Source organism: Notothenia rossii, assembly GCF_949606895.1.
Source record: "Notothenia rossii genome assembly, chromosome: 6".
Lineage (NCBI taxonomy): Eukaryota > Metazoa > Chordata > Actinopteri > Perciformes > Nototheniidae > Notothenia > Notothenia rossii.
In genome coordinates, this window is record NC_136909.1 from 18,168,730 (window position 1) to 18,193,550 (window position 24,821).

The window sequence follows — 24,821 nt, forward strand, 5'->3', positions numbered from 1 at the left end:
CAAAGCGCTTACAAGCAAGTAAAACAAAATAACAATAAAAGTAGAAAGTGCTAAGCTAGGAGGAATAAGGGCAAGGGGTTAGTTGATTAGGAGTTGAAGGCAAGAGTGAAAAGGTGAGTTTTGAGGGATTGTTTGAATGATGTGAGAGTGTTGACGGATCTGAAGTGGTTGATATATAAGGAATAACTGATGACATTAATGTGTTTTTGGGTTCAGGTTTAAAGGCCTCAGTTTCACAATCAATATACCATCTATCATCCAAGGTACGGAATCTTTCAAAAGTACTTTTCTATCCATTTTTTAGACCTTGCAGATCTCTCGTCCAGATAACACACACTTTCCCCTCTTTATGATCCGGTTATCGATCAACATTCACGCAGCTGTCACTCCTGCAGGACGCTCAGGACCTTATGGACTCAGATACAGGTGAAGGCTAGTTTAATCCAAAGGCCTTGATCATCATCCTTTATATCTATGGATAGACTTGAGATTATTTATTGATAGATTGCATATATGTGTGCATCCGTATTTCTTTATTGATAGACTGTACGTTCACTCATGGGTCCGGCTTGATATTCTTCCTCTTTTCATCTTGGTTTAGTTCTGAAGTCTTACCTATTTTCTTCTGTTTCTTTTTCATATCTGTTGTTGCCATGAAACCTGAATGTCCTTCTAGGGATTGATTAAGGTTTATATTTTCTTATCTCATTGTATAAAACCTTTGCGTGAGGCAGATTAACACACTGCACAGCAGGCAACCCAGAGATGATCTTTTGTACTATGTTACAGCGAGATCCCTGAAGGCTCTATGCTTTAAATGTTCAAATAACTGATAAATATATTTTCAATTTGGAGGGGTGTTTACTTATTACTCTTTGTATTTTAACCTATTTGTAACCATGCATTCATACTTTTTATTTTAAATGTATTGACTTGATTTATAACATTTATTGTGTTGTCATTTCAAGTCTTTTAGGTATTTCTTTTTTAAAGGATAAAGTTGTAGATAGGAGAGCCCTTAAGTAAAAATAAAACATTCTCCTTATTGTAACGGGAGACATATCAGCTTATTTTATACAACTCAATGTTATATTTTTTGCACGTTTTCATGAGAATTTTCCATAAGCTATTTGATGTAATGTTTAATAGAATAATTTCCCATCCCTCACTTAACCCTTTCTCTTTTTGCATAGACGTTTGGGCACAACCCCAAAGACTGTAATGACATAACCCGGTCGTCGCAGATGCACTCTGACACTGTTTGGATATTATGCAACCAGCTGTTACGGTCCGCCTCCATTAACACACACCCTGTTTACAACCAGGCTTTCTCTGCATGCCGTGTGTTTGGGTTTCATCTTGGCAGACTGAGGAGTTTCTCCATGAAACTTCAATACTGCTGTCATGGCATTGAACGATACTGAGATCTGAACCAGTAGCGAGCTAAAATGCCTTTAAATACATGAATATTTTAACTTACACACTCTGCTAGGATTGATAAAGTTAGACCTTTAAACTTTGAAAAAAGCAATACACAGAGCCGTATGGAAAACTTTAGCTTGAGGGAAAATTGAGACCTGTAATCCTAACACATTCTGTATCATATATTCTATATACTAAAGATATTATTGTTGTTACTGTTAATATCTCTAAATGTACCGTTTGTTTATTTTTATTTGATCATATTTTTTATTATTTGCAACAATTTCCCAAGCTAAGATCAATGAAATGTATCTACTCTAGTCGGTAGTGGACATTAACGAGGTATATTTAGTCAAATACTGTACTGAAGTACATATTTTAGATACTTTCATTAATTTTTTATTTCACGTTACTGGTTATTTATATTTCACCATCTCAGGAGCAACTATTGAACTTTTTACTCAGTATGTGAATTTGATGAATTAAATTAATTTGTAGATCCAGATTCAGAATAATACAACATAATATATGTAAATATACAATTATATTCAGTTTTCTTGTTTTTTTCCTTATGTCTTGTTTTATCTTTCTCACCCCTGGCAAGTGTACATGTACAAACCAATACATTTTGAAAGACACAACAGGAGAATAGGGTAAAAATATTTATTAAACAGATATCACCATGAAACTGAAAGATCTTTCTGAAATGTTTAACTATGAAAATGATGTATTAAGGGAGCTAACTTTAGGTGAACAGTGGAGAAATCTCAAGAAGAAATTAAGACAAAGTCAATAAACAGATAAATGTGTATTTTTGGATGAGTTTTTTCACTAGCATGAAAGAAGACATGTTATGGAAGAAAAATAGCCCAGTCTCAAAAATGCCCAGGGCATGAAAAACAATGACTATGCCTAAATGTATCTCCTTATCATTATACGCTGCAGCTGTGCTGAAAAGCAAAGATTCCTACCCCTAACTGTGATTCAGGCAATTCATCATTAAATCAATATTCTAATCCAGGTATCCAGCTGACAGCTGTGAACACCAACTGAACCAAGAGTGTGAGACACCCCCACCTATAAATGACCATCATGTAGATAAAATGTGTCTTGATGGAGTCACTTATGCTGCTTTGAAAAACATTGAAAAATCTAAATTCTTAGGGATACATGAATTTATTTCAGAAAAGCCGACATTTTCAGGACGAAAAAACTCTCTCTATCCAAATGAAAAATTTAATAATGTGGGAAATAAAAGTAAAACACATGGCTCATTCAGAGTTATGACAGTTTAGTACTAAAGACATAACCCAAAAAAAAAAAGGTACAAAAAAAAGGTAAAGAATTCAAACAAAAAAACAGACGCTGTAGCGGCCGCTAAATGCATGCAACTGTCACCTGTTCAACCAGTAACCCCACACTACCTGAACTTTAAAATACAGCGAGTATGAAAAAGGATTTTAAGCATATTATTCAAAATCTGCGTTGCTTGTTGGGTCCATAGTCTCCAGGGCCGACGGGACCCCTGGGGAAGCCTCCCTGGCCCGGCCCGGCCATGTTGTTTCCTTGCCCTGGCATCATTGGAGCATTATCAGCCGGAGCACCTGCAGGACCAGCATTGGCACCCAGCGAGTTTCTGTTCATCCCGTGACCGCCCATGTGCATCCTGATTTCTTGCTCCCTGTTTTCAGGGAAGTTGCCTCTGAAGCCGCCCTCCTGCTGCCTCTTCAGCATCTCCTCACTGCGCATCCTCATCTCCTCCTCTCTCCTCCGGTGTTCCTCCTCCTGCCGGATCTCAGACTGTTTCCTCTTCAGCACCTCCTGATTGTGGAGCTCCTCCATCCTCCGCAGCTCCTCCTGACGCCTCAGCAGGTCCTGCCTCATCAACATCACCTGGTGCTCATGTCTGGCCGCGTCCATCTCGACCTCCAGCTTCTCCTGAGCCTCTTTCATGTTGCGGTCCACCATCTCGTACTGCTGCTTCTCCATCTCCATCAGGGCCTTCCAGCGCATGGCATACTCAAACTCGAAGGAGCCCGGCTGTGCAAATCTTGGTGGCTGCTCACGCTCTTTGTGATACTGCTGGTTTTTGTTAATGATTTTTTCTGACAGTCCTTCCTCTTCATCCAGCTGATCCATGGGTTCCACTGTAATGGGTCGAGGAAAGGCTGTTAGAAGATAGGCACCATCACTGCACTTATCCAAAGCCTTTCTTGCAGCTGGCTTTGAGGTGAACTCCACTATTCCCTTCCCTGTGGGCCTCCCACGATCATCCACTATGACTACAGCTCTCTCTATCTGCCCAAAGCCAGCAAAGGCCTCCTCCAGCAGCTCGTTGGACACAAAATCTGGAAGATTTTTCACAGTTAAGGCTGCACCGTGTGTGGCAAATCTCACCCTAACAGGCCTGCCTTTGAACGGGGTATCATCCAGCTCTGCTCTGGCTATCTCTGCTATGATCCTGGTCTCCAGCCGGATGAAGCCGAAGCCTCTCTCCTTGTTGATAAAGATTTCATTGGCCCTGCCGTACTTGGCGAATAGCTTCTCCAGCTCCTCTTCAGATGTCCCGGTGGGCAGGTTTCCTACGAACAGCCTGCTCCGCTGGGTGAAGGTTTTCTCCCCGGGTTTCCTGAAGTTCTGCAGGTCCAGGGTTAAGGCCTCGTTGCTAGAATCCTCGGGCTGCTGGCCGTTGGTGTTCTTCTGCTCCACCGGGCGGTTAGACCCGTGGTTGTGCTGGGGGGTGCCTCTGTTTCCTTGCATTTTCTCTATTAAAGAATTAAAACCCGAGTCGACGAATCGCTCGTCAAAAAACACGCAAACTCTTAAAGCAGAGTGGCGCACAAAGAGCTGTGAAAAAATGGCGAGGAGACGGCTGCTTTTGTGAGCTCAACACAGCGCGACCCTTGTTTTTCAATGTGTGACGTATATTGGGTGCGACGTTGTAAAAAAAACTAAATGTACTATTCTCTATCTTTATAAAATGCCCCCTTATGAAATAGTATGCTGATTATATGTTAGACTGCTTCTTAAACTTGATGCAGTTCATTTATGCTCAAGTTAACGTTCCGTTACTTTAGTTTTCTATGTTTGTAGACTTGTTATCAGACATCCCATTTTTTCTCGCGAGACTTTGCGGTCATCTTGAAAAAGAGCAATGTTGAGCGGGTGATTTCGCGGGAATTGTTTCCTTTGCTCGGGATGAAATGACTGATATCTGACTACATAACATACAACCTGATTCAACACGGATACCAGCCGTGCATGGTATTCACGAAGTTTGGATGTAACACAGCAGACCGTATTCTACTAACCTCTCCTTCGCCTCTGCTTCAGGAAAGTCATGTTTTCCGACCTGAGCGCCCAAAAGGACGGCTCCTCTCTGCTCTGCCGGCCCTCCGAGGACCAGGGCCCGGTGTTTGACAGGATGTCTCTGGCCTACAGTCCATGCTCCGAGCGATACACGGTCGGGGAGAGGAGCTTCAGTCGCCAGTATGCTCATATCTACGCAGCACGACTCATGCAGATGAGACCCTTGTTGTCAGAGAGAGCCAAGCAGAAGTGGGGTGAGCTTGGCACATATTTGAACTACATTTTGGACTCAAGCATCTGAATTAATTTTTCTTATCTATGTGTGTCTTTTTGTTGCTGCCAGGATCAGATGTGCTTATTAGGAAACTGTGTGATCTTCAGACAGGGGAGCAGTGTTGCATTGTGGGGACTTTGTTCAAGCGTATGGATTTGCAGCCATCCATTCTGAAAGAGATCAGTGAGGAGGTCAGCAGTCAAGGAACATTCAGCAGCTTGACGCCCTAAATCCCTGACAAAATGAACGAATGTTCTGGCAGGTGTCATGTATCATTGTTTTCCTCTTCCCTTCAGCACAACCTGTTGCCTCAGCCTGCAAGAGTCAAATTCATCAGTGAGACGGATGAGCTGATTCTGGAGGATGAGCTACAGAGGATCAAACTGGAGGGCAACATTTACAGAGAAAAGTGGGTCACAGGTAAGAGGAAAATAGGATCTATGTGTCCACAGTCCACATTCATACAGATCTGTGTCACATGAAAGCTAAAGAAATTGGATTCGGGACGCAGTTGCTTGTAATGAATTTAGAATATAGGATTACAGGGTTTCATCGCTCAGCTGTGTACAGCTGTCCTCTATGTAATGGCTTCTCTTCTGTTTCCCTTACAGGTAGTGTTATTGCAATATATGGAGCCGAAAATAATGATGGGAAGTTCACTGTTGAGGACTTTTGCATGGCTGATTTTCCTCCACAATCACCAAGACCTACACTGAGCTCCGACAGGTAAACACACAAATGCATATACACAACATAAATCCCTGCCTTTAGTGATAATACGTTCTAATGCAGCTTCTGTCCTCATCCAGGTTTGTGCTCCTGGTCTCAGGACTTGGGCTCGGCAGTACTCACGCTGACAGCATGCTGGGGCTGCAGCTGCTGGTTGACATGGTAACTGGTCAGCTGGGTGACCAGGGGGAGCAGAGCGGTGCAGCGACAATTTCCAGAGTATTACTGGTTGGAAACCTGCTGAGCCAAAACACCCAGGATGCAGACGCGGCGACCAAGGTAACTGTTTGACACACAATTATTCTCAAAAATATGTTTAATTAGTTTTAAAGAAGCAAACATTAACTGGCTCTCATAATTAACATTTAAAAACATGTTTAATCCTCTGTGTGTTAAGCCTAAATACCTCACTAAGAAGACTCAGGCTGGCAGCGTGGAGGCCATTCGTCTGCTGGATGAGATGCTGCTTCAGCTGGTGGTGAGTCTACCCCCCCCCCTCTACAGTAGCTTGTTACATGTTATGGAGTAATGTAATTAGATAACAAGTTAAGTTCCTATCCATTACAGTTACTTATTGAATCTCTTAAAAGGGTTTTCATCTGAAAAAAGTGATGATATAACTATGTTGTCACTGCCTCCTGCTGTTATAGGCCTCAGTTCCAGTGGATGTCATGCCGGGCCAGTACGACCCCACCAACTTCACCCTCCCTCAGCAGGCCCTCCACCGCTGTATGTTCCCCCTGTCCTCAGTGTACCCCACGCTGCAGCTGGTCACCAATCCACACCAATCTCACATTGATGGAGTTAGGTAAGCAATACCATACAGTACGTACGTACGTACGTACGTACGTACGTACATACATACATTCCTAAATCAACTAATTTCTTTAACTATTAAAAACACACATGAACCACTCTTAAAATCGACATAAATAAAGTCCACTGTTCAGTACTTATTATAAAAGAATATAGTCACGAGCAGAGGACAGGATTGTAATGGAAACTTCTGGAGCAAGGAGTAGAACAAAATGAGAACACAGGAGAGCTGGAACTGGATGGCAAACACTCAAGATACATTTGAAGTTACGTCCGGAGAATTGACATTTGCTGCATCCACAAAGTGACACAGCTCGTAGCCAACCAATTCTTAAGATCTCCCCCCCCCAGTTCCATGGATTTAGCTAGTTATAAGAGAATAATCAACTTTCTGCAGGACAAGACACAACAAACAAATCACTATTACACCTCTATCAGCTGACGCCAACAGGCAGGAATAAGGAGACAAAACCCAGAGAGTGCATCAACCCTGTGCTCGGCAAGGGGAGTAGAACATTATAACATTAACATTATTTTTGTTTCCTCCAAGGTTCCTGGGCACATCCGGCCAGAATGTCTGTGACATTCAGAGATACAGCAGCATGGACGATCACCTGGAAATACTGGAGGACACGCTGCGACTCAGACACCTGGCGCCAACAGCACCCGATACTCTGGGTTAGTCACACAAGTTGATGCAAAACCAACGCAAACCTTCTGGGTTATACCTGTTGGCAGTACTCACGATGTCTTCTGTACATTTTCTTCCAGGTTGTTACCCATTTTACCAAAAAGACCCTTTCATCTTGGAAGAGTGTCCCCATGTTTACTTCAGTGGCATGGCCCCAACCTTGCAGTCTAAGCTCGTTAAAGGTGAGCTATCACATTATGGTCTGTCCTTAGACTCTGTCCTGGCTCATTAAAATATTGACATTATTTTGGCTATATTGTGCACATGAACTGTCTCATGTGCCAATACATGTTTTCTTCTTCTCTTCTTGCCAGGTCCTGATGGCCAAGAATGCCTTCTGGTTACTATTCCAGAATTCAACAGCACCCAAACAGCATGCCTGGTGAATTTACGTACTCTGACATGTGAGCCAATCAGCTTCTCTGCCTTCTCCGCGGACGAGGATGAGGACAGTGAGATGAACGTCAGCCACTGAGTGTCCATAATACCCACATACAGATCAACACTTCTAGGAGGCTATTGATGAACACTCAAACAAAATTCTTATGACCACAGCGGAGTTACAGCAACATTGAGATGTGAACTACAGTCCTTGCTACACTGATGCTGTCCAGTGTCATAATGGCCAACAAATTGCTGTTAAAGTTACTGTTGTCAAGCTGTGTTATTTTTCCAGAAGGGATAAGGGCCCGGCCACATTTTAAATAATGACTTTGATTACATTTAAAGTCACAACTCAACCACTTTTTCTCAATTGGCCATAATACTCGTTTTTCAGTTTTAAAATAAAGATATAAAAGCACTGATATCCCAGAATGCTACACTCAAATACGTGTTTACAAATGCGCAAAAAAAGACAGAATAGGCATTGTGTATTACAGTAACAAACCTTTATTTGAAAAATAACTACTTTATTGCTGCGTCTGAGGCAACATGACAAAAGACCCTTTCCCTCCTCTGAATCGCTGTAAGCTCTTTGAACCCTTTCGTGACTGTTCATACTGTAAAAATATGTGTAAATAACTCTGAAGTAAAAAAAAAACAAGACTTTTTTTTAATGTGCATCTACAATAAACATCTTTTCATGAAGCAAAAAGACTGTGTAACAAGTTAGAACAATGCAGTGTGAACTGAAAACGGAAATGCTATAACAATATCTGTGAAGAGGCGTTCTGTTATAGATACACTATCTTTTTACAATTACTAGTTAATATTCTGTGCCTTCCCATTGCTTGTCTGTCACAAAGACAGGATTCCTCATTGATATCATCCTGCTCAAAGTACAACACGGCAATTAGAACTACTTGAAGGAGAGGAAAGATGCATATTTACTGAAGTGTGTGTGTGTAATATTAATATTAATAGTCATCGATCTTGTATTCATAGTTATAGTCCAGGATGGAGTCTGTGAATCCGCCAAGCGTGGAGGACTGTCCCTCCCCTACGGTCCAGGAGTCGTACCAGAAAGTGGTTGTCTCTGGCGTTGTGGGAATTGTGGTTGTTGTCGGGGGTAACGTCGTCGTTGGTCTTAACTTCAGTAATCTCTGTTGACGAAGGCGACGGATACGAGCTATCTTGAGCCTCCTCTGCCGCTCGGTGATGACTCCCGAGTTCGCTGTAACCCCATTGTTGCCGTTTACAAAACGTCTGTTGCCACTCCCAACTGCCGGTGACTGCACTTTGTTGTTGCCATAGCTGAGTCGAATGGGCTTGTTGCCATTGAGGGCCATGATCTGCAGAGAAATTAGAAATACACTTTCTTCATAAGGATTTAAGGTAGAGATATACTGGTTTTAGACACAGCAGCAGAGATGGTAAAGTCACAGCCCCACGCAAGCAAACATGTCATTGGTGTTGAAGTTGTTTAGTGTGAGTCACATAAAGCTACACATTTGTGACCCATGCAAGTCCAAAATAAGCTTTGGACTAACAGTCTTGAAAACATTTAAAACGACTTTGAGATTGGCTTTAGTGAGAGTGAGACACTAACTTGATGCTTTGAGATAATGTAAGCATTTTTTTTTGTCATTTTTGTATTAGAAACGGGAATAAAGTATTCAATTCAAATCCTTTAATCATTTCACATTATACAGCGGCTGGGGAGAAGTGTGGGGGTCAGGTGCCTTGCTCAAAGGCAGTTCGGCAACACCTAGGAGGTGAACTGGCACCTCCCAAAGTACCAGTCAACACTCCAAGCCAAGTCCTTACAGACTGAGCTACTGCAGTCTGATGAACATACCATTGAATTTCAGTTTTCCTTGATAGTAAGTTTCAAAAATGTTTGTTTATGCTGTGAATTATGGTTCTTAAAAGTCAAAACAATGCACGTGACTTGTATGATAGTAGTGCCTTACCTGTTTGATGCGGTCCCAGTTGGACTTGGCCAGGTTGAAGCTGCAGGCGGTTGCCCCTGACTGATACCCCACCACACAGAGATTAGTCACAGGGGAGTATCCCTCAGCTCGAGCCGTCACGCGGTACTCCCCCGGGTTGAGCAGCCGCCAGTAATCCCCTGTTTGGGCTACAATAACAAAGAGAGCCATTTTGTTTTAAGAACCTCAGTTAAAACGTATGCAGAGAGATGCAAGAAGAGGAAGTCTTTCAGGATACCTGTCGTGACATCATGGTTTACTCCCTCTACGGACACAGTGGCGTTTGAAATGGGGTTCCCCTGCTGATCCTTCACAATGCCTCGGATACCACGGTGCACCTAGATTGAGAGGGGGAGTATTTTAAAGGGGATGAGACCACTACTTCTGATGTTGCCATGATTGAATATTTTCTAAATACCCGTTTGTTTTTTGTCATTATATATTTTATTTTACAAGAGTGTACAATAATCAACAATCACCAATGGGTCAATATACAAACATTACACTGAGAGATGTAATGCAAATATAAAGTTGATCTGTCAAGGAAACCATACACCTTTTAGTTGAGGACAATCTTAATTCAGGAAGTCAGTACGATGGTGTGAGAGTGTGGGACTGACCTGCTCCATGAAGATGAGCATTGCTTCTCTGTTCTTCTCCCACTCATACACCAACTCATTCTGATGAGGGAACTTATCACATCCCAGGAATATAGAAAGCTCAAAGCAATTGGTGTGCAGGTAGCTGAAATCATTCATACCTAGAGAGGTGAAAACACACACACCAACTGAAAACCAGATCCTGCACAGCACATGTTGTCCAGCAGGGTGTGTTAAAAATGCATGGAGATAGCTAAAACACTTGCAAAAAACATTGGATAAACCTACTGACCTCTTACATTTACTTAGCAGTAAACTTAAGTAGAGTATTCCAAAATTTTACTAAACTTAATTTGCTGCTACTTACATTTCTACTTCACTGCAAATCAGAGGCAAATATTGTACTTATTACTCCAACACATTTTATGAGTTACTTTTAAGAAGCAGATTCACATTAAAAATACAAAATATAATCAACATCATTTATCAGGTATACTGTAGGTCAGATAATCCCAAGCTAAATTCTAAAAGATGAGATCCCTCTTTACCAACTTGGAAAAATAAAGTAATGAATACACATAGTGCAATAGTTATGATCCAATAATATAATATGTATTATTCTGAAATGGGCCATTGGGCAGAATTAGTACTTTCCATATTTTGAATACCGGACTTTCAATTGATTTGTCTACACTGTCATTGCTACTTTAACTTTGGTAAAACAAATCTGAGTATTTCCTCCTCTACTGCTGGCATTTACTCACTTCCTTTGATTGGCTTCCAATTGGCCCGGTTGACGATGCCGTGCGTCCCCGCGGCGTTGTCTCCGTGGCAGGAGCCCTGGTAGTTGTGCGTCATGGTCAGGTGAGTGGAGGCGTAGGAGACAGCCAGCCACCTGAAGAGGGACTCGTCTGGGATCATCCGAGGCTCATCTTCAGGCTCCCCGTACTGGTTACCGGCACCTCTTCCTCGATCATCCTCTTCCTCCTCTCTTCTCTCATAACCTTGGTTTTGTTCGTAACCTTGGTTTTGTTCGTAACCTTGGTTTTGTTCGTAACCTTGATTTTGTTCGTAACCTTGGTTTCGGTCGTAACCCTGGTTTCGGTCGTAACCTTGGTTTTGGTCGTAGCCATGTTCGTATCCTTGGTTTCGGTCGTATCCACGGTCATATCCACGGTCGTATGCACGGTCGTATCCACGGTCGTATCCCTGGTTGTGTTCATACCCACGGTCATATCCTTGGTTTTGATCGTAGCCATGTTCGTAACCTTGGTTGTGGTCGTATCCCCTCTCCTCCTCTTCTGGCTCTGAATGTCCTCTTGATCCCCTGTCTTCCTCCGGCTCTGTGTGGTAGCCCCTTCCCCACTCTGTCCCATCAAAACCTTCCTCTTCATACCTGTAAGAAATTACTCTAGTTGAACTATTTAACTTTATGGTGAATGTAAGATGTTCATGAAGAGTTATATGCAGGAGATAGCATGACAAATAAAGAGTTTAGGACATAAATGTGTGCAAAGAAGGAAAGAAAACGTCAGAACGCATTGGTTAAGGGTGAGGAAAAGTCATACTGTCTCTTCTTGCGGCTGTGGGGTTTCTGGCTCTCTGCAGGCTTGTTGAGACGTAAGCTGTCATAAGGGTAGGCTACAATTGACTCCCCACCCTGGAAGTTTGCACCTAACACAAATGGATAGCTATTCATCCAGGAGATTACCGCTTTGGTTTCCACAGCAAACTGGAATAAAGACAAGAAGACCGATGTAAGCAGAGTAGACACTGTGTTTAGCTTAAAGAGTAAACCTCAACCACCTTTTTAAAAATACGAGTATATTTTACATCCACTGGCAATTAAAAAAATATGAGGAGAGGTTACAAGAAGTGCATTTGGTGGTGATAAAACAAAAACCCTAAACTGGAGGTCTTTTGTCCTCAGATTTTATAATAAGCTGGTTGTAACTAAGACAAAAACAGGATCCCATACCGAGCTGTTGGTCTCGTAGTTGTCGGGTATGGGCACGTGGTGATTGGGAGTGAGTTTTGGCACAAGTCCCTTATCATCAGCATCCCACAGGATACTATTAAGTTCGGGGAAGTTCTGGAAGATGTCAAAGCCGTCATCAGTGAAATGTCCCGTGGTCCATCCACTCAGCTCTGATCCCTGCAGAGGAGAAACAGGCCACATGAAACCAAGTAACCCAAGACCACGAACATGACTCTCTGGCATTTCCTCTTTGTGCCTCTCTTTTGTTTGCCAGAAAAGTAAAAACACATGATGTTAACAATGATAACCACTGACCGCTTCAAAAGCTTCCATGTGTCCGTCGGGGTTGAGCGAGGGCACCAGGTGGATGCGTATTCCCTCCACCAGACGCTGCACTCTGGGGTTACTGTCTTTGTACTCTTTGCACAGGTACTGCATGAGGAGCAGCAGCATCTCCCGGCCCACTGCCTCGTTTCCGTGAAGACCGGCCGTGAAGCGCAGCTCTGGCTCACCTGTGGAGACAATGGGAGAAGACTGTAGTTGTTGGTCCCTTAAACCGTAATCTGCTGACTTCCACCTGGTGTTTATCTGGATTCATAGGAATCATTGGTGGTGCCATTGAGCCCCAGTTGTTCAACCAAACAGCATTTAACACCAGTAGATACCCAAACATTTCCAGTTATTTAAAAAGAAGTTCAAGAGCTGTAGTTTATGATCATCAGAAGGTAGAAGGGCAAGGGCTGTAGATTTAGATTAGAACGACAATTTCTTATTCCATAGTTTGAACTAACCAAATCTAATTTAGGGTTTGTCATCATATGTATTAAAACTACAAACACATAATACAAAAAAGTAATTTTTTAATACATAAAAAAAAAAAATTGCAATCATGGTTACTTTGTGTCTGAACATTTGAGGAACGTCAACACGTGCAACCACATGTTTGGCTCTCTGTCTCTATCTACAGTCAGTGTCTGCACTTATTAATAGGCTGTTTGCAAACCAACTCTATAGACACAAGCTGGTTAAGTGAATAAAAGCTATTTGGCCTTAGAAAATCAGCTGATCTTTTATCTGATATTATACAGTATATCTTGCATCCCTAGTCATATGAACACATGCCCACCTATTTCGTGCTCTGTGGGGTTGCTGGAGATGATGATGGCCATGATATCGAGTCCCTTGGAGCTGCGGCCCAGGCTGTAGACGCTGGTGATGTTGGGACACTCTGAATTCACCGACTTCATGACCTGACCACATGAGACGATGGTAACAGTCAGTGTGCAAAGTATTGTACATCATTTACACCTAAAAATCCTCCTAAAAATCAACAAAGTACTCATGACGGTTGGGAAAAGTGTGGGCGCTGTTCATGATAAGCATTGCCTTGGAAAGGTCATGTTGCCCTCTAGCAGCTGTAATAACAAGCAGAGCAGGAATGAGCACACTGCGGGGTTAGGGTGAGGGTTTATTATCAGTTCATATTAAAGTGGATTAAAACAGTTTAAATGTTCAGGGAAATTATTTAGTTTTTAGTCTTTGGGGAAATAACTGAGGTATTTCCTGTTGAGTTCAATGAGCCAGCAGATGTGCAGGGGGCCGTGTGGAGGATACTCACTTCAACCATCTCTGAGTAGCTGTGATGTCTGAACTGTAGGTAATCCACTGGAGTCACTTCATTCTGCCTGTACTGAACATCCACTGGATCTGTGGAACAAGACAAAAGTAAAATGCATCCTTAATGTTGTGTGTTATAGTGTGCGTGCATTAATAAGTGTGTCAAAGGATCACTTCATCCAGAAAAGGTCAATTTGTGTATCAATTACTCACCCTTTGTTACATTGAATATGTGAAGAAAACTTAGTTTTTCTCACATCGCTCCTAGTTAAATGAACAATCGTAAAACTCTAGATGAATTTAATTGCATAGAGGCCGCAAACATTTATGGAAACGTCAATTCACAAACTCTCACACAACTTCTGTAACATAACCCAAGTCTCATTTAATCAGCTGTAGGCTCTTGCCTATTTGCATAAAACCTTCCTATTTAAACAAGTTTGGACTCATCCACAATTGTTTGGATACTTTTTATGCAGATGTGTTTTTATAGAATAGAAACGTTATAGTGAAAATGCATGTGTTTGTGAAGAAGTGAATATACGACTGGTTAAATGAGACTTGGATTATGCTGCACGAGTTGTATGAGAGTTTGTGAAAGGATAAAATGTTAATGTCTTCAAATGCTGCCCTCATTTACTTTAATTCACCAAAACTTTGTACTGTCTTTGATTCTTCATTCACCGTTTGGGTATGTATGAAACAACGTCTTGAATAATTATCGGTAATACAGGGTGACAATGTGTTCCTATGTATATATACTGATTTACAATTTGCTTGTGAAGATTGTTTTTAAAGTGTTGGAGGCTCACCGGGCCGTGGGCAGCCGAGGACCTCCAGCCTCATGCAGAGGGAGCCGTTCCAGCTCTGAGGGATGATTCTGATGTAGCGAGCCAGCACAGGCTCTGCCAGCTGATTCATCACCGGAGTGTCTTTATCACTGTTTCCAAAAAACAACTTGGGGAGAGGTAGAAAGGTGAGTCAGGAAAAGAGAAGGCAAATCATACATAATGCCAAAAGGAGGGACCATATAGTACATTAAGGTGAACTAACCCAGTCAGTGTACCCATCATGGATGGTGGTCCACTCTCTGCTGTCATTGCTAAAAGCCAGGAAGTAGGACAACACGTAGTCACTCCTGGAATGAGGCAATGTGTTAGCAACATGTTCAATTCAGAAATAGAAAATACCTAGTCTGTGTGTTAGTGTCTTACGCGTTCATGGAGTCTCGTCCTTGGGTTATGACTCCCGTGAACTCCGTCTCTCTGCGAGCATCAATCTCAAACCAGTGGATCTTATCCTCCTGGTTTGCACACCACGCTCCTCCTCTCATGTCGTCTTCATCATCTGAGCCCTGGGAACCACAGAGACCACAACACGTGCTGCAGGGTGCTTTGACTTGGTCACATTTGGAGCCCAAATATTAACTTATCGCGCACTGACATGCAATTATATTTAATTCATACCTAACAGATGCACTGATGACTAAAAAAACTGCAATAATTAATCAGCTGATCCAATAATTTAGCTGCTAAAAATTAGACTATTATTATTATTTAGACTATAGATTATGGCCATATTCACTCATAGCAGATAATGGATGTAACAGACTCAGCTGTAATTTATATTTTCCGACATGGCTCCTCTGGTAGCTGGTGTTTATATTAAAGCTTGGCAGTATGTAAGTGATAGCTGCCTGAAAGCGTTCACACCACAGCAGCCCCCTCTGATGGTTTACCTGCATGTTGAGTCGCGCCCTCTGAGGTGCGAAGATATACTGAGACATGGAGGAGGCTGTGAGCTGGTCCGACTCGACCCTGTGGGACTCCATCCCCAAGGGAGGGCACTCTGCCAATAAAATGTTTAATGAGATGTTAATGTTATCTGCAGAAGCTTAAGCAATGCCTTCCAGATCTGAACAAACGTACTCTTTGGCTCTTTGAAGACGCGGGGTCTGTTCCTGGCTCGCTCCTCGGCCTCCTTCAGTTTCTCCGCTCTCTCTGGCAGAAATCAGAAAAAAAAAGGTCTTATTGCAAATCAAATTGTCTTGGCTGAATATGTTCTCTCTCTCTTCCCAGAAATGATCTAGGAACTCATGTGAATTCTTTTCAAATAGAAATGCCAAAAAAAGTGTAGTAAAAAAAAAACAGATGTTATGATCTCTCTTCCAAGTGCTGATCAAACTCAGAACATCCTGACCCTACTAAAGAGAAACACTGCTGAATCCCATCCATCATTATCTTAAGTCAGATTTTTACACACTGAACTGACATAATATTATAACATAATATATGACATAATACCAGTTTATTGCTGGTAGTATGGCAGCCAGAAGTCTTACTGACAGCTGTACGTTAACTCACCTACCATGCACACACAAGTGGACAAACCCATTCACACACTGATGTGTATCGATGCAGGAACACATCTGCTTTTGAGCCTCTTTGTTACAGATCATTGTTTCAGGCCCCAAAAACGTCTGATCTTTTCAAGCCAAAATGCTTTTCACCTTAAACCCAGATAGCAGTGAACCATCCACACAGGAAGTGACCTATTGACACCGGTCTTGGTGGAGTTATATATCCTCATCTCCAGACTCTCCTTAACCACCAGCTAAACCCGCTACACACAGCAGACACGTGGCGAAAAAGAGCTGATACTTTAAGTCTCTACATTGCGACATTGTCTGCCTGCTAATTCTCCCTTGTTGCCTTTTTTCTTTATGACTCACAATAATCTACTGCATTCAGACCAGTGTCAGTTGACCTCCCCTCTCACTCCCTTGGCTTCAGTGCAACTCAAGAGCTTTCTGAAATAACATTGAATAATCTCCATTTTGTTATGGAAGGGTTGAACTTTTGTTCACAAGTTAAAGCAAGTAGGCTACCAAAGGCTTGCTGACATTAACATGGTAGAAAGTCACATCTGCTGTTTTCTTAAAACAGACATTTGATATAAATGAGGCAACACCTTCTGTTATCTGTTAGTACTTTTGCACTGAGGTCACAGGCCATGTTCTTTGATTTGGCAACTCCAATATCTGTGTCTTCGGACAAGATTGTACAAAATGTGTTATCTAAAAAAGAGTAGTATCTTACCTTTCTCTTCCCTTGCTCTTTCTTTTGCCGCTCTTTCTTTCTCCTTCTCCATCCATTTGTCATCAGTCTCTGCTCCTTTCCTGCCTGTGGAGAATTAAGGATCATTTTATAGAAATACATATACACTTGTGCCCTGTACAGCAGTGTGTATGCAAGTCTTTCTGTGTTTTTATAAGCTATTAGGAACCAAATGCAGTACAAATGTCACAAAAGATCATTTAAAAGTCTGGAAAGTTATGACCTGACTGTTATTTATCGCTTTGCTCTCCTTGCTCTCTGCTTGGTTGGCAGGAAGAGTCACTGCAGCTTAACTAATGGATCTAATATAAAACAGTTTGGATATGTTTCTGTGTGTGTGTGTGTGTGTGTGTGTGTGTGTGTGTGTGTGTGTGTGTGTGTGTGTGTGTGTGTGTGTGTGTGTGTGTGTGTGTGTGTGTGTGTGTGCGCACATACTATTTCCGTATTCGTCGTAATCATCATACCATGTCCCCTCATCGGGAGGAGTGGCTGTGGGCTCCTCTGCGCAGATAAAGCAAGCATAAAGTCAGACAACTCGTTCAGACAATGCTATTAAGTGATACTTTATAAGATGACGTGCTTTCATAAAGTTTTACAGGTTAGTCCAGCCCTGATTTATTCACCCACAACAACTGTTCTCAATTTGGATGCCACTGTGACGCCTACGATGTAATTAAGTTGTTAAATCTTTAATTTACATTTACAGGAATTATAACAAAGTGGTGATCTGATGACAAGGCTCTTTTTTTTTTTTTAAACTCCACATCAAAACTAAGGAACATTTTGTTGACTCTTTGGAACCAAGCAAATCTACCCACTCCTGTTTGAAAAGTAGGGCAGGTTAGCTCACAGACTCACTGTTATGTTATTCCCATGTGTTGAATTGCGCAGGATTTTTCATCTGCTGCCAGCATAAAGGCACAGATGGAATTACATTGTGTCTGCATCACAAAGTCTACAGAGATTTCTCACTAGTTGACTACATAATTGAAAATATGACTCGAATTTCAAGCATGTTTGAGTGACAGAAATTACCTATAATTTCTACTTCGATTTCAGGGCTGACCTCTTTACCATCAGGGAATGGAAGATTCTCCGGCACCTCATCTGCAGAAGAAATAAAAACGTAATGAAAATTAGCCAAACAGAGGGATTAGATAAGTGTCCGATCAGACTGAGAAACAGGAGAACGTGATAGAAAATGCAGGATGTGCAAGTGTGAGTGAATCGGTGGAAATGTTGTGAGAGCATATGTATAGTATGCTGGAAATACAGAGTAATGATATGTCCGCTCCAGTGTCACCGAGCCACACGAAGGACTGTTTCTTACATCTGAGCCTGTGGAAAAGCCAGATCAGTCACGGCTGATGTCAGGACGACAGAGGCTGGAGGCTAGTGACCAATTTTTTGTGTGAAGTCTGTAAATGATCCTAATTTACCGTTTTACAGTATTGGAGTTTGAAAATGTTTGAAGGGGTAGAACAAAGTATTGTGATTACCAAGGGCCGGAAGAGGGTATTGGAAGATGTTGTACTACATCACCCAGTGCAGTGGTTCCCAACCTGGGGGGCCCCCCTTTACATATTGTAACGCAATAGGCTACATGATTTTCACTAAAAGCCTTGTCTCTACATTACAATAAAATCTAAACAATAATTGATCAGTTTTTAATAAAAATTCAAGTTAGTAGCGGGATAAAAGATAGAAATGTATAATTCTTTCTTTAATGGAAATGTTTCTTCTGCCCGTAAAGTGACCAAACCAGGCTTTTCTGGATAAGCGCATTTTTAAAACATAGTCATTGTCCATGCCGGTTTTCAGTTGGATTATTGTCACAGTTGCTCCGATCAGATCGGTCTCCTCCATTTTGTAGATTATTTACGACTTTTGAATCCACATAAACACATCGGCAAAATCCAGTTTACTTTGAGCATGTGTTTTAAACAGTTTAATCCCTTTCTGAATTGTTTCCACTTGCGCCGTCCTTTAATTTCTTCATACAGCGGGAATCCAAATGAATTAATCCTGAGTCCAATAACCATCAAAGTCACTCCAATAGTGCTCCTTAATTACGCTTTCATCCTCCTTTAACAGAATACTTCACATTCATCCAGTTTGTGACGGTAGTTGTAGCATCTTTTATACTTTTAAACTTCAATTACCCCCCCTTGTGTGTGTGTGTGTGTGTGGGGGGGGGGGGGACTTCCAACAGGAGTCATTTGGGGGAGCTCTTGGGAAAAAAGGTTGGGAACCCCTGACCTAGTAAATGTTGTCACAGTCAAATAAAACCTAACAATTGAAGAATTATTGCATAATGCAAGTGTTTTTTGGTCCGAATATTGTTTCAAATACATTGTTTTTTTGATATTCCGAAATACAAGTGAACAATTTTAAACCTTTACAACATTTGACAGTGAGTGGGTCACGAAAACTTTAAATCAATAGCTGTGATTCATTACGAACTGATCATTCACAGAACAGATCAAATGAAGCCGTTTAGAAGCCTTGTGGTCTTCTTCTAATGGGTTACAGGTGGCAGATGAGTCATGTGGATCTGGTTAAAAAACAAGAGCACAACGATCCATGTTTGGCTGTGACTGTAACACAGTAAACGAAACAGGGATGAGGGATTGTGGTGCATGAAGGAATCTAACCGGAAGCTGCTGATGAGTAATACAAGCAATTGGAAATTTAGTTCGACAACTATTTGCAGTATAACTAAAAAGTTAAATGAATTTCTTACATTTGTCCTCTTTGAATAAATAAAAAACATTGAGTCCAAAAGATCGGCACAACAATTATGTTCCCATAGGATAATTCTAATTGCACCTCATTGTATTCATGCGTGTGATAAACATAGGCTGCATATCACCAATCATTGGATGTCACCCATTGGTGTCAAGATGTTGGAGCAAAGTACATACATAAGTACACATTGCTGTGAAAGGGTTAAATTAGATGCACCATAACACGGCAACACCCAAGAAAAGCAACCTATCATTCATAAGTTAGACAAGCCCTAAAGCATACTCTATGAGCCTATTCTAATTTAAATAGAAATATAATTTACAAAATGAACATCATGCTATATTGAACAAGACTTGAAACTAGCAGTCGAGACCATAAAATCAATGAGAGAATGTTTTCTGAGGTAATAAGTCAAGTCCTAATAGAGTATTTTTCTCATAGACTTCTATAGACTTCCCTTTTGACCCCTGCTGGTCATTGAACAGAATGCAGGTTAACAACACTTCCATAAATGCCACACTTCCCCAGATGTTGCCCCTTGGTGTCAAACCGTCACTCCACAAATATCTTCAATCAAAGAAAGACTCACAATTTTTGTCCCAGTAGTCGGAGTCATCAGTTTTCCCATCCACCTCTGGGGTGGGGGGCGTTGGGTCCTCTTTCCAATAGGTGTCGTAATTATCGGTCACAGGAACGTATGGTTCTTTATCGTCTGGGGTCCAGTAGTCATCGTAAGCATTAGGCGCCCCAGTGGACGGCTCTTCCTCCTCGGGTTTCCAGTAGTCATCGTAGACGTCTGTCACTGGAGCAGCCGGGTCTTCCTCCTCCGGCTTATAGTCATCGTATGGAAGATCTGTTAATGGAGCAGCCAGGTCTTCCTCCTCCGGCTTATAGTCATCATAAGGAAGATCTGTTTCTGGAGCTTCAGGCTCAGGCCCGGCTGGTGTGGGATCGGCATCCCAGTAGTCATCTTCTGGTTTCCAGTATTCATTGTCTGGCAGAAAAACAGATGTAAAGCTAGTCTCAGGTGTCCAAACTGAAATATTGTTCAAGTTCAAGGTTCAAGGCTTTTATTAGTCATACGTACATAGCTACAGTGTATTTATGACGATTAAAATCTTAGGTCCCAGGCTCCACCAACAGTGCAACAACAATACTTTTTAGGTTCTGCTTATATATATTAACAGCTTTCTTAGAAAACATGATACAGCAATTGCTATTGGAAGCAAACTTAACATAGCTGGACTATAATATGTTATAGGTTTGTCTTTTGGAATGAATGAACCTTTCACAACTGGCTTTCTGGTAGCACTAATCTTGTGTTTTTTTTAATAAATATTGTTTTCCTTTAAGGGAGATAATGGAGGCTTTAAGCCCTGAAAACTGACTTTGATGTTAAATCTGTGGAGTACCCCTTTAAAATGTTCAATAATTGTGGGAAGAGTTGTACCAATCCAGTATTATATTATTATGCAGTCATGGGTAAATCCAAATGAAATATCAAAAATGCTACAAATGTTGTAGATCTAAAATTTGATAAAATAAACTGTTATTTATCCCCAGCGGACACATGCTAAAAAAGTGAGATTGGTCTATAGATATATTTGTTATAAATAGATTTATGATGATAGAATGTACCTATATTTCCTACCCAATTAGTTTGTGTACAGTCCCTAAGTGCGTGTCACTCACCAACATCAGGATAGACGTAGTCAGTGTACGGTTCAGTGGGCGGTTCAGTCGGGATCACTGAAGGCAGCAGACAAACACAAGGTCAACAACATCCATAAAGTACAAATCATTCAAGTACAAACTTGGCTTTCTGCTCTGTTCTGTCCCCACCTGTTGTGGTGGGTGGTTCAGTGGTTGTTGTTTTTTTTTTGTCCTTCTTCTTTCCCTTCTTGTCAGTTTTGGGCTTTCTGGTGGCGTTGGGGTCCTTCGGCTCTTTTTTCTTCTTCTTGTCCTTCTTCTTCTTCTTACCTTCTTCTGGCTCTCTCCTCACCCTGCCAGAAATACCTAGAAATATGAGGTTAACAGAAGAAGAGAGGTTTTCCCAAATTAATGTAATCTTTTGGCCATGATCAAAATAAGCACAAAGCACAATAAATGCATAAACAATTGTCTTTTTCCCCAAAACAATTAAGCCTCTTCAGCTGGTATTACTAAATATCTTATAATGCAAAGAGATGAATCCATAAAAGCCCAATAACATTAAGGACTGAAATAAAAGGTAAAGTAACACTGTTTCATTTACGTCAGACTTGAATTATGCAATGATTTATTTCCTGCAATGGCAAAACACAGCGCTGCCAGGGAAAATCCAGACAGCGGATTTATTTTAGTGGCTGCTTCAGGTTCATCAGTATTTCCTCCTGAGGTTGCCTGAAATTGTGAGGCCCTTTCATGGAAAACACTGCTCTATCTTTCCATTAGCTGGACTCCATGAACCAGACCTCAGTTTTAATATGTCCAGATGTTCAATAAACACATCACTATCACCTCAGCATCATCTCATAAGTGAGACTCATTAAACGGTGCTCAACGGTTTGAGCTGACTGTTTGCAATTGTGCAACAGTTTTCCTATCAGTCTGACCAGAGTGGATATGCACAGTGGTCAGTATTAATCATACAGGCAGTATGCTGTGGCAATGGAAAAGGTCCGTCTGTGTCATATCTGACCACAATATGCTTAAGTCAGTGTGTTCTTCCCTGTCTGGTATGTAGGACAAACACAATCAGATGTATTCTCTGCTGTGGAGGAGTAACAGGTTGGTATCTGTACTTTCTCATGCCTGTAAAGCTGTCAGACTCTGAGTGTGTGTGTGTGTGTCTGTGTTTGCTCTTCCCTATCATGTTGGAGGTCAGACCATACCTGATCAGCTTTGAGGTCTTGACTGTGAAACAAATGTATATTTTACTTTACTTAAAATCTGAATTGTGTCCACTCACCTGCCTGTGCAGCCTCCTCTGTGTCTCTCTTTCCCCTTTTGCTGCTCCCCAGTGGGTGAAGGTCCCCTGCGAGTAATTGCTCACTCTCTGGGTCTTCCAGGGGCTCATCTTGCAGCTGATCCCCAGCCTGCTTCTCTGCTTCAGCCTGCCGCAGAGAAACGATCCCCCCAGCACTCTCCCCTCCTCTGGGGATCAGCAGGCAGCACAGGGCCAGCAGAGCCACAGACACAACCACAGTCTGGCTTTTCATACCTGCTGCTCTTCCAAATGCACAATCCTTTGGTTTGGAGTTTTTTTCGATTCAATCTCAGCCGCCTCAATCCAACCTCATCCAGCAGAAGAATTCCTTCTCAACCTTTCCTTCCCCTGTGTCCTTCGCAATGTGATCCACACTTTTTACTCCAGCAGGGAAACTTCTGCAGCTCCTCACACAGACACAATGTCAACCAGACTGGGCTAGACTGAGATGGAGTGGGAGGGGGGTAGGGATATGCAGGGAGGTGGGTTATACAGAGAGAGAGAGAGAGAGAGAGAGAGAGAGAGAGAGAGAGAGAGAGAGAGAGAGAGAGAGAGAGAGAAAGAAAGAGAGATACAGAGCAAAGCAGCAATCCACTCAAATGAATGGACTGGTTTCCTAATTGCCCCACAGCTACGGTCAGCTGCAAAAACAGCGCAAGGCCAGAGGATCCCCCCTCACCTGGCTGACGACGAGTCAGAACAGGTGCAGGGATCAGACAGGAGACGGCGGGGGGAGGATGAGGGAGGGCAGGTGAGGCCTCAGACTACAGGGCTTGCACCTCCTGGGTTGAAGAAAGAAGTCAGATCTTTCTTTCCGTCTGCAGCTCCTGTTGAATTCCTCACGGAGAGCTTTAACCCTGCAAACTCACACAGAGCAGAGCAGCAGGAGAGACAAGCGACTGCTACGACTTAGAATTCCACACCAGGAGGAGGAGGAGAAAGGGGAGAAAAAGGGGAGGAGGACATGGATTGTGTGTGTGTGTGTGTGTGTGTGTGTGTGTGTGTGTGTGTGTGTGTGTGTGTGTGTGTGTGTGTGTGTGTGTGTGTGTGTGTGTGTGTGTGTGTGTGTGTGTTAACAAAACCAAACACTGCTAATCATCAGAGGGAGGAATTCAAAGAAACATGAAAACAGAACATAAATTATTTTGCAGTCCGAGGCTTGTTTTGGTTGGGAAGGGATCTTCACTAACCGTCTCGTGTCTGTCTTTCTTTCCTCACACTAATGATCCTTCAAATGGAGAGGGGAGGGTATGGAGGAACACACACACAGGACGGGGGAATTGTTTGAGCAGATGACAGAATAATAACCTTTTAAGATTTTAGTGTTTTCTTTGCTGTCCCCCCCCATCCTCCTCCTCGTCTGTCCACCATTTGGAGGGGCCTTTAAATGATGGAAGTGCAGCACATTTATCCAGAGTCAGGGTACATGAATTAGTCTTTCATAGAGCAGTGTCTCAATGGGGAAATTAAAATCTAGGTGAAGATATTAGACAGTAATTACATATTTTTGCATAATGTAGAATTAAGTAAGGGGTCTAAAATAATGTCTGTGTAAAAAGGTGTCATGTTACCCCACTTTTGCACACATTCCTACAAAATCCAATGACCTCAGCGTTGGTTTTTTGCCTCCATTGTCACCTGCACTCACTCCATGAGAGAAGGCTTATTATCCAGACATGCCTGATGTTTGAATAAAGAAGTGCAAATGAAAACACTGCACAGGAATGTAACTGACACAAGACAGAAACACAATAGCAAACACACCTGGTAAAAAACATTCCGTTTATATACACTCTCAGATGTTGAAGATAGTCTAACAGAATTGGTCCAGGAGGATTTGATTTAAACACAAATGTATTGTAACATGCAATGATATCTGCGTTGGATATGACTAAGGCTCTGAAGAATGCAGCAGATAATTCAGACTAGAGTAAGGTCAAGCAGAGGCCTTTTTATCTGGCAAGGATACAGACTCACACAGTGGGGAGGGAGCTGGAAACACTTTTCTTTCATCCAAGCTATTTCACAATACAGACGGAAATCTGCAAGGCCGGTGTCTGCCTTCAGTAATAAAAGTCCAATGAAACCATGGAAAACAACATGTGAATCTCTTAAAAGATTTACTCATGAAGAATGGAGTATAAGAAAACCAGAGCAGCTTTGATAGTAAATCCTTTCTGTC

At 42.0% G+C, this 24,821-nt stretch overlaps 3 protein-coding genes across 3 annotated transcripts; 1 reads left to right on the forward strand and 2 right to left on the reverse strand.

Annotated features, from left to right (window-relative positions):
• Positions 1-2,071: 2,071 nt before the first annotated feature.
• On the reverse strand, positions 2,072-4,318 carry LOC307043717 (non-POU domain-containing octamer-binding protein-like). The gene has a single exon (XM_079688439.1). It carries the CDS (start codon positions 4,180-4,182, stop codon positions 2,896-2,898), a length of 1,287 nt encoding a protein of 428 aa, XP_079544565.1. The 5' UTR covers positions 4,183-4,318; the 3' UTR covers positions 2,072-2,895.
• Positions 4,319-4,576: 258 nt separating this feature from the next.
• pold2 (polymerase (DNA directed), delta 2, regulatory subunit) lies at positions 4,577-8,337 on the forward strand. Its single transcript, XM_079688438.1, has 10 exons — positions 4,577-4,985; positions 5,075-5,196; positions 5,302-5,425; positions 5,617-5,731; positions 5,815-6,013; positions 6,132-6,212; positions 6,385-6,542; positions 7,101-7,228; positions 7,322-7,423; positions 7,556-8,337. The coding sequence occupies exons 1-10, from the start codon at positions 4,763-4,765 to the stop codon at positions 7,714-7,716; spliced, it is 1,413 nt and encodes a 470-aa protein (XP_079544564.1). The 5' UTR covers positions 4,577-4,762; the 3' UTR covers positions 7,717-8,337.
• On the reverse strand, positions 8,110-23,547 carry aebp1b (AE binding protein 1b). Its single transcript, XM_079688437.1, has 22 exons — positions 22,622-23,547; positions 21,514-21,687; positions 21,364-21,420; positions 20,261-20,665; positions 17,959-18,030; positions 17,359-17,424; positions 16,906-16,989; positions 15,736-15,807; positions 15,546-15,655; positions 15,022-15,161; positions 14,861-14,945; positions 14,620-14,764; positions 13,809-13,897; positions 13,317-13,440; positions 12,506-12,702; positions 12,191-12,367; positions 11,781-11,944; positions 10,977-11,608; positions 10,234-10,373; positions 9,852-9,951; positions 9,596-9,762; positions 8,110-8,974 (listed from the first exon to the last, which is right to left on the reverse strand). The coding sequence occupies exons 1-22, from the start codon at positions 22,869-22,871 to the stop codon at positions 8,600-8,602; spliced, it is 3,825 nt and encodes a 1,274-aa protein (XP_079544563.1). The 5' UTR covers positions 22,872-23,547; the 3' UTR covers positions 8,110-8,599.
• Positions 23,548-24,821: the final 1,274 nt, after the last annotated feature.